The sequence below is a fragment of the Numida meleagris genome, chromosome 9, assembly GCF_002078875.1.
Source record: "Numida meleagris isolate 19003 breed g44 Domestic line chromosome 9, NumMel1.0, whole genome shotgun sequence".
Classification (NCBI taxonomy): Eukaryota; Metazoa; Chordata; class Aves; order Galliformes; family Numididae; genus Numida; species Numida meleagris.
In genome coordinates this window covers 18,641,961-18,655,318 of record NC_034417.1, presented here as the reverse complement: position 1 = coordinate 18,655,318, position 13,358 = coordinate 18,641,961, and the positions used below count along the sequence as shown (strand labels likewise).

General features: G+C 40.6%; 1 protein-coding gene across 11 annotated transcripts in view; it reads right to left on the bottom strand.

The window, feature by feature from the left end:
• Positions 1-13,358, bottom strand: part of IQCH (IQ motif containing H) — a 62,335-nt gene that overhangs the window by 11,782 nt on the left and 37,195 nt on the right. For all 11 annotated transcript variants that reach the window (XR_002441707.1, XR_002441708.1, XR_002441706.1 and 8 more), the window contains 2 exons: positions 7,927-8,047; positions 6,308-6,594 (listed from right to left, as the gene is read on the bottom strand). Coding sequence is in view for 6 of the 11 variants with exons in the window: in XM_021406819.1 (XP_021262494.1) it covers positions 6,308-6,594; positions 7,927-8,047 (408 nt within the window). In the remaining 5 variants the exon portion in view is untranslated. The remainder of the gene's footprint in view (positions 1-6,307; positions 6,595-7,926; positions 8,048-13,358) is intronic.

Genomic DNA, 13,358 nt, shown 5'->3' with positions numbered 1-13,358 from the left:
TATCAATATACATTCCCAAATGGAAAGAGGTAGCTTATTATATCAGACTAAGCACATGTTTGCCATATTGAAGTTAGCAGGTGTCCCTTGAGTGTAATGACCTAAAATTAATTGTAATAAACCAAAAAAAAAAAAAAAAAAAAAAGCACCAGAATCCTTTATATCCATGCCTAAAGGATTCTAATTAGGTAGGCTCCACAGTTGATGACTTCTCATTTCCTGTGAAGAAGTTACCAGCCTCATGCCAAAATCACATATATCTACTGCTTCTCATGTGCTCTTTGGCATGCAGAACATTAAGCTGAATCAGTACGGCCAGAGCTGCCATCAGCAGATGTGGAGATGAACTGAGGAAAACCTCTCATGTTAGAGTAGGGATAGGGTAGAGCAATGCTGTGAAACAAGAAGGATGAGACATTGCTATCTGTAACAGACAACTGAAAAATCTGCTAATTGGGGCATGCAAAAAACAACAAAAACCATTTCTTAGAAACATCAGCATCTTCACCTTTGTGGTATGTAGTTTTCAAAGCAGTCCAACAGCTCCACAGAGCTAGTGCAGGCAGAACAGACATAGCAGAAGTGCTTTGGGCTGCTCTCTGAGCAGGCAGAAAGTTCATTTAGGTTCAACTCTTAATACCATCTACTGCATTTCAGCACATTTTTCTTCTAAGTAACACAAAACAAGTGCCAAAAGTGTCTAGAACGCCTTGAAAAATCTGAGCTGGGCGTTTGCTGCCTGTTGGTTTGTTGTTGTTGTTGTTGTTTTATGAACATTTCTCCATAGTTGAGAAAGCGATGTCTGTGGAGGTCAGGCAGTTAATAACCAGCTGAATTATCATCTACTCCAGGAAATCAGGAGCCATTAGTAGACGGCCTGTGCAAGGGTCAAGTGTAAGTAAAGCTAAAATAGTGATACAGTCTTACAACTTAACAAATATCTAATACTTGGGTCTATCCTCCTCATTTCAAGGTATACAATAAGGGCACCCTTATAAGACTGTATGGCAAATTAGTGTGACTTACACAGCTTTAACTTGAGATTTGGGGACTTTCAGGACACCTATGTGTTCAGAAATCAAACTGAAACAGAGCTCGCTTGTGAAGTCCAGAACTGGTGTTTGACTTTTCAAACAAATGAAAGTTCAGAGGTAACCAGATTTGTGATTTTATACTGACTTATGATCAAAAAGAAGAAGTAGAAGGCACAGGTTAAGATTTTAGATCTCAAAAATGGTTTTAGATAAAGCTGTGCAAAGCACAGGTTCAGAGTTTCCAAAATCCCACCACTGCTAAAAAGAGCAGTTATATGCACATCCTACACATCCTATAGGACTTTGTGGCTGTTTTTCCAGGTCTGGAGCTGCTCTGTTACAAAGACTGCGCACGTGGTTAAGACATCTCCAGTGACTAAAGTCACAGTGATAGTGTAATTCTTTACAACCACCATAAAAATGCTCCGGCTTTAAAACATGAACTTGAGAAGGAAAGGAAACATAAATTCTTAAACAGTTGCTAAATTATAGCTTTTCTTTATCCAGTATAATTGTTTTTATCTGCATCGAGTATCGATGTCTGCGTTATTGTAAACAGCACACCTGCTATTTTGAAAGAAGTGGCTGAATGACACTGTAAAAATGTCAATTAGTAAAATATTAACTCTACTGGGGTGTTGAAAATAGAGCTCCTTTACTGACTTTTAAAATGCACTGTACGATTGCTCATTGCAGCAGCGGTGGCGGGCAGGATCCGAAGCGGCCGCCATCTGGTGGCTGCTGCCGGGATGGAGCGGTGCTGCCCGAGAACTTCAGCTCTGGGGCCCAAACACGGCTCTAAACTCTGCCCTGCTCAGTTCAGGACTGGAAGGCGGTTAAGGAGAAAACCGCGGTTCTTGTTTGAAAATAACACCGCTCTATTCTGTGGGGGAAAAAAAAAAAACAAACACAACAACAACGGGAGTAATTTTAGGAAGCATGTACGAATACAGAAGAATGCATCCCTCAAAGCATTCATTAAATGCTAGTGCCAGAGCTGGCTGTTGTGCCACAGAGAGCGCATCCCGTCTCTAACAGAATCCCATGAGATATTCTACCCCACAGTTTTGCTAGAGTCACTTCCACTTCGCTGTGTCCTTCTCAAGACTTCTCTTTTGTGGGCATTCAGGACAGTGCTATCCCTTTGCTCCTCAATAAGCAATGTAACTTGGTGCTCTTTTGCTGTTGTAAAAGGTACATGGCTATGTAATCCATCAGACCGATGGAAAAGCTGACTTATGACCACGCTTCTCCAAATTACCTGCCCACAGATCTATGGATGTACATTTGTACATTTGAGCAGCCCTGCTCAATGAAATGGTCTTATTCAGGTGCAGCTCTGTGACGAGCTGGGAGCCAAGAAGCTTCTAGTCAATACTGCTCAGGACTTCACTTCAAAGGGTCAAGGCAGTGCTCTTAAAGACCAGTCCTAGAGAATGGAGTGGGAGGCAGAAGTGACTCAATCCAAGTCATGCACCTCAGGTTTTTCCCCAGATGCTGGAAATGCAGTGGATCCATGTCCCTTCCCCTGGGGAACACAGTGATATAACTACAGCGTGTAGAAGGAAACAGCATATAGTGGGAATTTGCTAGCTAACAGTAGCAATGTTTCAAAAAATTATAAGCAATGCCTTGTTTTTCATATCAAATCTATGCTACATGGCATATAGATTTTTAAAGACTTCCAGAGTAAAGAGCCTGAAACTCAAATACATGCCAATCTGTCTTCTGCTCCTGGGTCCCCTTTGTGGGAGCACGCAGGGTGAGCACATGTGAGGACAGGTATTGCAGCATACAGCTGCTCAGTCTGCAAAGGCAGAAAGATGGTTTCACTTATTTGGCCCTTGACATTCCTTAAAGAGTTGTATTTATGTGGCATGCAACTTTATGAAGGATTCAGGGATTTTTAAGTATTTGAATACTCAGACTGTACTGGTAACAGATGTTCAATGACATATTTAATTTTTAGCTTTACTGAAAATATCATGTATCAGTTGATATTTTCCATAAAATGTAACTTTGAAAGAATGCCTAAGTAAACTACACTTCCAAGAAATGCATCCGAGCCTTTCAGCTACTGCGTTAAAACGGGCACTTCTGAAATTAGTGAGCAAATGTTCTGAGAGCCTAATAGGATTTCTTGTTTGCCAAAAAAATAGTGCTTTCAGGAGCACAATCTTTTGTGTAATCTCTCTCTCACAAGACAGATGGCATCATTAATTGCCTCTGTAACTAGTTAAATTTAAAAACCTGTGCTTAAATAATGTTAAAGTTGTGGTACATGCTGACAAACAGGAAATATTAAGGTAGAATCAACTGGAAACAAGGGAAGAGAGCCAAGGCAGAACAGAAAGGAATAGTAAAAACCACAATAAACATTGATTGATTTAATACATCCTTGTTCACGCCAGGAAACGTCACAACTTTTAGTAATTTAGGAAGAATTTCTGCATTTTGGTGAACTCCAAGCTTGAGCAAAGCAATTGGCAAAACTCCCATTGACTTCAGTGGGTGAGGATGTCACCTCTTAATCTTTATAAAGCAACTTTACATGGAAGTTATCCAACATGGCTCATCCACAGTTCTAATTACAATGCCTGTGTAAATACATCTTGGGATTCAAACGTCACTGCGATCTGTATTTCAAAGCTAATATTATTCTGTTTCCCTGGTTTACCATAGTCACTCTACAGCAGAATCAGTTAGCAAAAGCCCCACTTTAAGCCTTCTCTGTGCTTAAAATGGAATACAATTATCACAGCACTGCCAAAGAGCCAGCTTTTGCCAGTGGCTACCATATGCTAACTCTTGGGTTTTAAATACAAGCCCTGTGTTTAAAGCCTTTTCTCACACCATACAAGCCGTGATTTTCAGACGCCCAGGAGAAACAGATACTCAAATGGATTTGAGTGCATACAGACATGCCATCTTCTGAAAGTCCAGCCATAGTGCACTGATTATCCCATGAAGAAGAGGCATGTTCCCTTTTTCAGTTAAACAGTTTTTCTAACAGTAAAGGTTCTAAATAAAGATTGTAAAGACATCAAACTTGCTCAGATAAGTAGGTGAGTGAGACCTAAAAACCAAGGAGATGCTTTGGGAGTAAAATATGTAATTGAGACGTGATGCAGAGATCTTAAATTAGCATCTGCATGCAAGTGCTAATTTTGGATTTGTAAACATCACTATCCATCACTAACAGTAAACATTTTACATTATTTAAAAATTATCTTGCTTTCTTTAGTCTTCAAACACAAGGCTGCTACCCAAATACTGAAAGCTCAGCCTCCTCACCCAGATCTTGCTTTACTTTTATTCTGGCATGATGCTTTACGTTTGTACATCTGTCTTAATATTCAACCCTTTTGGCCAGTACCAACCAAATTTGCAAGAAAGTAAAAAATTTTGAATATATTAATCTCTTGTGAGATTCCTAAAATAGGCGGCTGGGTAGGGGAAAAAGACCTTACTGGTGAGCTTGCAGTAGGAAGGGCTGTGGGGTGACTTCAGCTGGAGAACATGTGGGAACTTAATTTAAAGTATGAATCTATGGGAAACCTGGCTTCACTGTTCTTAAGCTCATTCTGTTTAAAAATAAAACCACTTGAAGTATTCAAAAATGCCCTTTATTTGCTTTTCCCAGCATCTGACTTGTGAAAGAACTTAATAGATCACATTATGACAAGGAAATCTGACCTTATAAATAAAACAAATGCCAGATTACTGTAGCATAGAAACATGCAAGATGAATATTTTGTACAAACTCTGATCAGAATTGATCATCAGCATTCATGCCAGAGGTTACATTACAGTCAGACTAGATGATCTTAGTGGTGTTTTCCAACCATAATGATTCCACGATTATTTCTTTAACTCCATTCTCTGACCTGTTTGTTCCTTGGCACTGAAAGCAGAAGTGTGCTGGGACAGTGGCCACCGCTCCTCTGCTTCCCTGCCATCCACCGCAGGCAGCAGCAGATTCTGGAGTCAGTACTCTTCTGCTGTCTTGATTTATTACATTATTCTTTATGTTGTCAAAAGTTCTGATACAGCTGACTAGGAGGTTTTGCTGATGGGCTTGTAAATGCTGGCAGGAAGTACTAGGGTCACTTGGATGGTTCTGATTCTGCCTTTTAAAAGACCCCATTACTCATCCACACAGAACACTCCTGGGCAGGATTCCATGAGAAAGCATTAATTTAATCCCTTCCATTCTGCTTAGTTATGTCTGTTGTAAGTCACATAGTTCACCACTCCAAAACTACACTGCTTTCCTAGTAGCATTTTCCTTTCTAGGTAATTCAAGGTGCCAGCCTTGAAATATCATAATTTAAAATGCTGTATTGTTCAGTCCAGACCCCTCAAAACCCATCTCTTCCCACATCAGTGCAACACGTGCCAATGGCATGAAGCTTTCAGGACTGGAGGAACCACGATACGCTGTCAGACACTACCAGAAAACTGGATTTCCTAATGCATCACACAGTACCTGGATTTGCTGATCTTCTACAAAAATATTCTGAAATATTCTAAAGCAAACAAATTCCTAACTGGACACACGTTTGCACTGCAGCAGAAAGTGGTGTGTGGCCTCAGACTGGAATGACATCTCACGCTGCTGTGCTGAGGACTCCTGATACTACGCATACAGAGGCTTCAGAGCTTCACAAGGGTGACGATAAAACAGCTCAAAGCCTGTGCAGCACAGGTGGAAGCCCTGCCACCACTATCCTATTGACAGAAGGAACTGTCAGTATAATTTCTTCTTCAGATTCATCCTCAAACTGTATCTGTATTCTTATAGAGACACGGGCTTATTCAAAAAGTACAATTCCTACAGTTATTTTTTTTGCAGAGCAAAATACAAGAGATTTGGAACATTCTGAAACTAAAATACTCTGTATGTTCTTAGCCGTGAATTATCAGCTTAACGCAGGATGAAGTTATTTTTGGAAAAAACACTCACTGGAAGAAGTACAGATATTATTTTCTTATCATTCAGCTTTGCAAGAAGCCCTTCAGGCTTTGCTGGCTTGTTTCTCTTCGAGCAAATTTAAAAGGTTCCTCAGATCCAATGGGCAGATCAGGTCTAAATTTTATGTTATTGTTAAAATAACCACAGGCTCTACTTACCTCCACGTGCCTCACTGCTCAGAAATAAAGCGTTCAGAAGGGCAAAGTTATTTCTGGGCAACTGTTTGGAGTCAAGTAGGAAAGCAGACATTTCTCCATCTCAGAGGGACATTATGAAGTACCACATCTGATCCACTCACCTGCTGCTCCATTGTTTGTGGATGGATGAAAGTCACAAAATCAACTGAGAAGTAACCAAGTACTCCTTTAGATTTACAGGCTTCTCCAATTTTTAAGCAGAGTGAATTAAGAACTGCTGGATCAACAGAACATTGTGGAATGGTAGTGCCAGATGATCGCAGAGGTCCGTCAGCATGGAGCTGGTCTCCTGACGACACAACTTTTATCTCGCCTGTTGGCTCTATCAGCATATCCACTGTAAGGTTTGTGACATTTTCTGAGAGCGGGAAGGCTTCTATCACACCACCTAGTAAGAAATGAATTAGCAGTTAAGCTAGTAATCAAATTCACATGCGATACTCTTCAGAGTGCACAGAATGAAACCATCCAGCTCCTATTGTGCTCAGACATTGCAGGGAGGACTGCTACGGAGATACAGCAAGTAAATAAATGTAATGGGAGCAGCATAGCTAGGATCCATGAATCTCTTAGAAGAGAAAGATCTCCTGTAGCACTGAACGGTTCAACCAGTGGCTTTTGATCTGCAGATCCTTTGCAAGCAGTTCCAAACTTGAACTGTATCACATATCTGACAGGAAGAACATGCTGTTGGGTAATATGAATAAACTTTGGGCTGTCTGACAGCACAGCCAGAATAGCAGTGAAGTGACACTGTTGGGACCTTTGGTGAGTGGTATCTGCTGCTAGGAAGTAATCTTAGAGACTGCCATCCATACAGTGGTCTGAGATGCATTGTCTGCCTTTCAGTATTCACCCACGTGAGGAACTTGGTATGTAGGTGGGGATGCTAGAAAAGCTGACAACTGCTAGCATGGTTGTAGGAAATTCACAAAAACTGGCTTGGTGTTCTGGATTTACCTTTACTGATTGCAATGCCACAAACTTAGGATCAACTCATATGTCATGAAAACTGCTATTATTCATGTTAATTGGCACCATTTTTCCCCAAAATATGTTCAAAGCTTTGCCTTGCCCTTGTGTCTTCCACAGATAAAGAGACGTACAAAACACGTATATCCACGATATACAAAACAGTGGCATATCAGGGCAGAATTACCATAAAAAGTTACCACCCTAAGCACAAGCACTGCATTTCTTCAGTCTAAAATTTGGCATAAAAATATAGGCACGAAACCTTGTTAACATAGGATGCTACCATATCTCCGACACACTGGTTTGCAGAGTTCAAGTGATAGTTTTGTTTGCGCTGCCTGTAATGGACAAACCCGGGCTCCCTTCTGAGCTCCCCATCAGTTGGATCCTGCAAAGGTGCCGTGACAGAGTTAATGCAGGAAGCACCGACGAGGTCTCAGCACCACGCAAACGAAACTGCCAGCTCTCAGACTGGAACTAACCCAGGATTAAGAAGCTGATTTTTATTGAGTCAGAATTGTGTGAGAAAGGTAAGTCAGGATTAATATAGGTTAAATTCTTCAATAAGACATATGAATGATAGAATAGTCACCTACAATTCATTCGTAAATGAACATTTGAAGCGTAATGGAGAAATAAAAGGAGATAAATATTTAAATGGGCCCAAGATTAACAAGAATATGGCATACAATATGGCATAATTACTCCTTATAACACTTCACAGCGACTTTGCAGTCTTATTTACCTTGACTAAGAAATGTTTGGAGGAATTTTTCCCATGTAGGGAATCGTTTCTCATTGACTGGCTGTACGTGCTGTGCTAAAAGGCCCGGCAGCTCCTGGGAGATCTTCACCAAAGCTGGCTCCTGCAGAAACAAATTAAATAGAACCACAAGCAATTTTACTACAGAAATGAAAACTGCTTGTGGGGTGATTAAAAACCAGGCCTCCAACAGGCAAAAAAAAAAAAAAAAAAATGTGGTTACTGTTTACCCACAGTCAGGAAGCCTTTTTTTAATTTTTCTACTTACTACTCTTCCCTCCTATTGCAAATTGTTCTTCTCTGGAAGACAGTTCCACCCGCCGCCTTCAGCGTAGCATCTATTTCATTATAATTTATATCAATAATTTGATCTGGCAACTGCGAATGCTAAGCACTTGGTAACTGCTTAGTGATCAATACCAGCAGTCAATAACTTCTACACTGTTTATATTTTGAAACTGAGCATATTGAAATAGTCACATACGCCAGGCATAGTGTTACTGACTCTGTATGTTTAAGCTGTTATATAAGTGCAAACACCCTCTAGTCCCCCAAAAAATAAAATAAACGAGGGAATAATCAACCACAAGTTTTCAAAATGTTGCATTCTCCAGTCTGTAACATAAATTCAGAAATGTATTTGTGCCTTTACCTACGGTAGAATTTGATCAGTCATATTATATGTGATAAACTAGCTTTTCCCTAGTATCAAGTTCTCTGCTGTATTATGGCACAAACAAACCAACCCCATTAAATACAGAAACTAACTGCATTGCTTTTACTGCTCAAAACCGTCCCAGAAGTACACAAGCATATAAAGTGCAAGGACCCTGACTCTATTGCTTCGGGCTCCTTTCCTTGCTGCTTCATAAGCATTCTCCTGCTTCCCCTGGGTCTCTTTGCTTCTATTTTACATCTTTTCTCTCCAGCATCCTGTGCTTCAGAAGATGACCAACTGTCCTCTGATCTTGGCACCGTCCTAAGCCAAAATCATACTATCAGGAGCTCCGGAGGAACATGATAAAACCTTATGGCTGACATCTAGGAATTGAAAAAAAGAAACACTCTCTTTTTACATATCAGTGAATTTAAAGAGATTGGCATTGTCATGAAACACATGATGTAATGCAATCAAAAATACAAATCGATAATCATCTTGCTGCGATTTATCTAACAGAATGAGGAAGATGTCCCAAGAATGAGGGTATAGACTCCACGTATAGCAGATCTAGATACACCTCGTTCCTGGGCACAGCCTGCCTATGAGACTTCAGAACGTGGCTTTCTTATGGGCTGTCTGGCCACAAAAAGGGGGATGGTTCCTGTGCCCTCAGTGAGGAATTGATGGTGATCTATATGGGCTCCTATCGTACACTACAGACAAAGTAAGTCGTTGACTTTAAATACCTCAGAGAAAAATGTTAATAAATGGCTTAAGTCAGTATATCAATATATTAAGCATATATAGGTTTATTGCAAAGACAAAGGACCACATAAAGAGCAAGAACCAAGTTCAAAATTTACCCAGATTCACATTTTACACCGATAGTTTCCTTACAAAACAAACCCGTAACAAGAAATTTAGGGGTTTGATACCTCGGCTGACTAAAACAACAGAAAAGCGAGCAAATATCAGTTGGCCTTGTCTTGTTTCGTATTCATGTTGAAATGTTGCTAAGCCAAGAAGTCGCAAGATCAGGTGGCTTGTTGCACAGTGAAAATAAATACAGCTTTGGAGAGAGGATGAGCCACGATGAATGACATGGAGCTGCTGACCTACACATCAGTTTGTACCTGTCAGCGCGTTCAGCGATACCTCTGTCACACCAAGTCTCATCCCTGTGCCCTAAAATGCCTTTGGGTATTGTGCAATGAGCTTTACTTGTTCATAAATGGAGGCTGCTGGCAAGACAGAGTCCATTCACCTCATTTGTACATCCAGGAACTGCCACTACTGTCTGTCTGTGTGATGCACCTTATCCAAGACTCCTGCGGTCCTTCCCCACCAGCCTCAGTGCTGCTTGCATCAATGAGGTCAAATAGCACTGAAGGGGTCACGAGCTGAGGATGAATTCAGAGCCTGGCAGGGCCACATGGGTGCCCATGGCCCCAGCTCAGCAGCACCCTGCAGCTGCAAGCTCCATCAGGACAATCTGACTGCAAAGGGTGCACGCATCCAAACCAGCCACCTTACTGTTTTTTTTTTTTTTTTTTTTTTTTTTCAGAAATAACTAATCCAAGGAAATCTGAGAAACAGTCTGGCAAGATCAAACCCATCGTACCAGTGCTTTTAACAAGGCATGCCTGGATAATCAAGGTGTTCACAGAAGGGAGGCAGGCAGCCGCTTCATCAGGATCAGCACCTGGAGTTCCAGCTGAAGGTTTTTTTTTTGCAATAGTAAGCTCTAAAAAGGCAATAATCCTGATTATAGGGAGTTTTAGTAGGCAAATACCAGCCCAGATCCAACATTCCCTCATGAAGGCAAACCTTTTAAAAGGATCAGCGCTCTGTAGGCTAATTTCATTTAAATGGGACGGTATCTCCAGCAGAGCTTACCAATGTTTTATTTCTTGATGCGGCCCCAAACAATTCAGAATCATAGGCTCAGTGTAAACAGGGAGCATTTGTTTGAATCTTTCAGCTGATGTTTCTTAGCACCAGCAAAACACAAGCAGCCCAGAACTGTTTACATCGTTTGGAAACCTTTAAATCTGTCCATATGTTTTGCACCTTTTTATAATGATGAGTAAGCATGAAAAATTGACACCTTTTTCCCTCTAAACACAAAATAATTTCTCACCCTTCTGCGTGCTGAATTTTAAAAGGCTTTTTCAGAGTAGCAGTTGCAACAAAAAAATAGGACCAAATGTGGCGTATGTTGAAGGCGCTGATTGGAAATCTTCTTGAGAAAGATCAGTCAACAAAGAAAAGCCTGTTGAGAAGATAAGTAAATAAACAGAAAGAAGAAATAAAGTTAGACCTAGGAAGAAAGACCTAGGGACAGAAAGAGGCTGCAGAGCAGAATGAATGAGAAAAACCTGGGGCTTTTTAGCTAAAAATCAGATGGAAAGGAAATTATTTAGACCTTGCAAGCAAATAGAGTGAAGAAAGTGACTCCAAATAAGTAAAGCTGACTGGGCCAGAGAAGAACAAAATGACAGATCCTCAGCAATACAAAGTGCCCGATCTTTGTTGAAGTCAATGAAGCTATGGCAATTTATGCCACTCCAATGGCGCTATGACAATTCACACCATTTATACAGCATATCCTTTATATTGTGATCAGTGGAGCTGTGATAACTTATTCCAGCTGCCTTGATGCGAACTGCTGCAGCCCAGCTTATCCTTAAGATCTCAGCAACACCAGCAAACATGGCAACAATAAAAAGGTCCAGTAAGTGCTTTTGACCTGCAGTCCAAATACATGTAATTATTTTCTTTTTTGCAAACTGAACCAAACTGACATTTTTTCTAATTCGTACCTGCTGTCCAGAACCACAGTCTGCCCCACTGAACAAAACAATTCGAAGGGCTTATCACAGCTGAAACGTTTTCAGATGTGACACACCGACTACACCACCTACTTAAAAGTTTGCAACCTGATTTAATGCCCGAGTGTTTAATTCCAAACTGCAAATTTTAAAATTAAAAAGTGCCAATTTTGCCTTCCATGAGCTGGAAAAGTACGTTCTGATAGAAGGTAACATCATGTAAAACAGCCATCATTACCAAGTAACACAAATGTTTTTCGTATGTAAAATTGCTTTGTAAAATATTTGCTCCATCTGCTGAAAGTAGCAAAGACAATTTTCCCTGATAGCTAATGGCCCATTTCAGCTGTATGGCAAGCGATTCGCCGTGGCTGCGACTTGCATTAAGTAGAATGGCGAAAACAGTGCACAGAATTCTCCACTTACGCAGTATTATCTACTCACTGCTTCCTGAGAGCCCGTCCCTCATTACCACGGCCTTCGCTTTGGATCAGCACACAGGACTAGGGTTGCTTTGACTCAAGAGGCTTTTTGTCAAACCGAGGCACATATGCTACGCTTCAATCTAAAAGCACAAAACAGCCACTTTCCTTGACGACGAGAACAAGAAGGTTAGTTCTCTTTCAACTTTCCAGCACTTAAACTGCTGTTCCTTTTTTCACACCACATGGGGCCATGGTTTTCTCTTCTGGCTCATGCTGTCACTCTGCACGCTGAGGATTTCAATATATAAAGATCAAGCACTTCTTTTAATTCTAAATTCAGTTACACACGCGCACACACAAAGCAACAAACGCTGGCCGAGTCCAAAACACCCCTCCCAATTGCTTCGGGTTCATTGTATACTCTGCTACTTACCATACCTCTATTGAAAAGCACATGTTTACATTGTGCCCCAAACTACTTCAACATCTGCTAACAGACCAATAAAAGATAAATAAACCAGGATTGTTTAGAAGGAGAGATCCTTTCTATTTCCTCTGAACGCTCCCGAACTGGCAGCAGCAATATGCTGCCAAGATCCCCTTTTGTAGATGTCATCTCAGGAAACAATGTATGCAGGGAAATCAAAGACAAAACCACCGCAGAAAAAATCGGGCAGAAGAAGGATCTTGAAAGCTCCATCAGACAATTCTGCAGGTTTACGCACAACACGTTAATTGGAGATGATGACAATTTCATTAAATAGTTTGTTTTCCTGCTCCAAAAAATACCCTATGTGCATTGCTATTTTATTCATAAAAGCATCTATTTCGCAAGAGAGTGGCCTTCATTTTTCAAGGCTCCCCGCGTGTACCTTCAGAGTGAGGAAAGCATGCCACAATTTTCCTACTTTCCTAAAAGCCCTTAAAAATAAATCTCATGTTTATGTCAAACGCAGCGTTTGTAAATTTGGGAATCTGGGCTGATAGCACTCGTACAAAATGAGATAACCAATACTTGGGTGCATCTTTTCCAAATTCTAACTGATCTCTGCAAACGCACAATCAATTCAGGTACCCTCAAATTAATAAGATTTTCCTAATTCGTTTCTTTTTCTACGTTTTGTACTCCAGAAATTTTGCTCACTTTCTTTTTGTGCCCTCATTTCTGGCTTGTTTCTCTAAAGAAAGGATTCCAGTGAATTCCAAACAATGCCATTTCAGAGAGAAAAAACGGCACCGTATGGATAATCCACAGTCACTCGCCAGGAATGCTATTGAAATTGCCAAGCTGTAATGCAGAAGGAATTGTCAGACAAAACCTGCGCTGCATTTTGCAAACAACACACAGTTAAACTTTCTTAGAGCTGCCTATGTTCTCCTTTTCGGATTTTAGCAAAATAAACATTTTTAAAATAATCCAAGCAGGCATTTTATTGCGCGAGAGAACATTAACGGATTTCAGATTTCTTTAGTGCTCTTGCTTTATCCTCTCCCTTC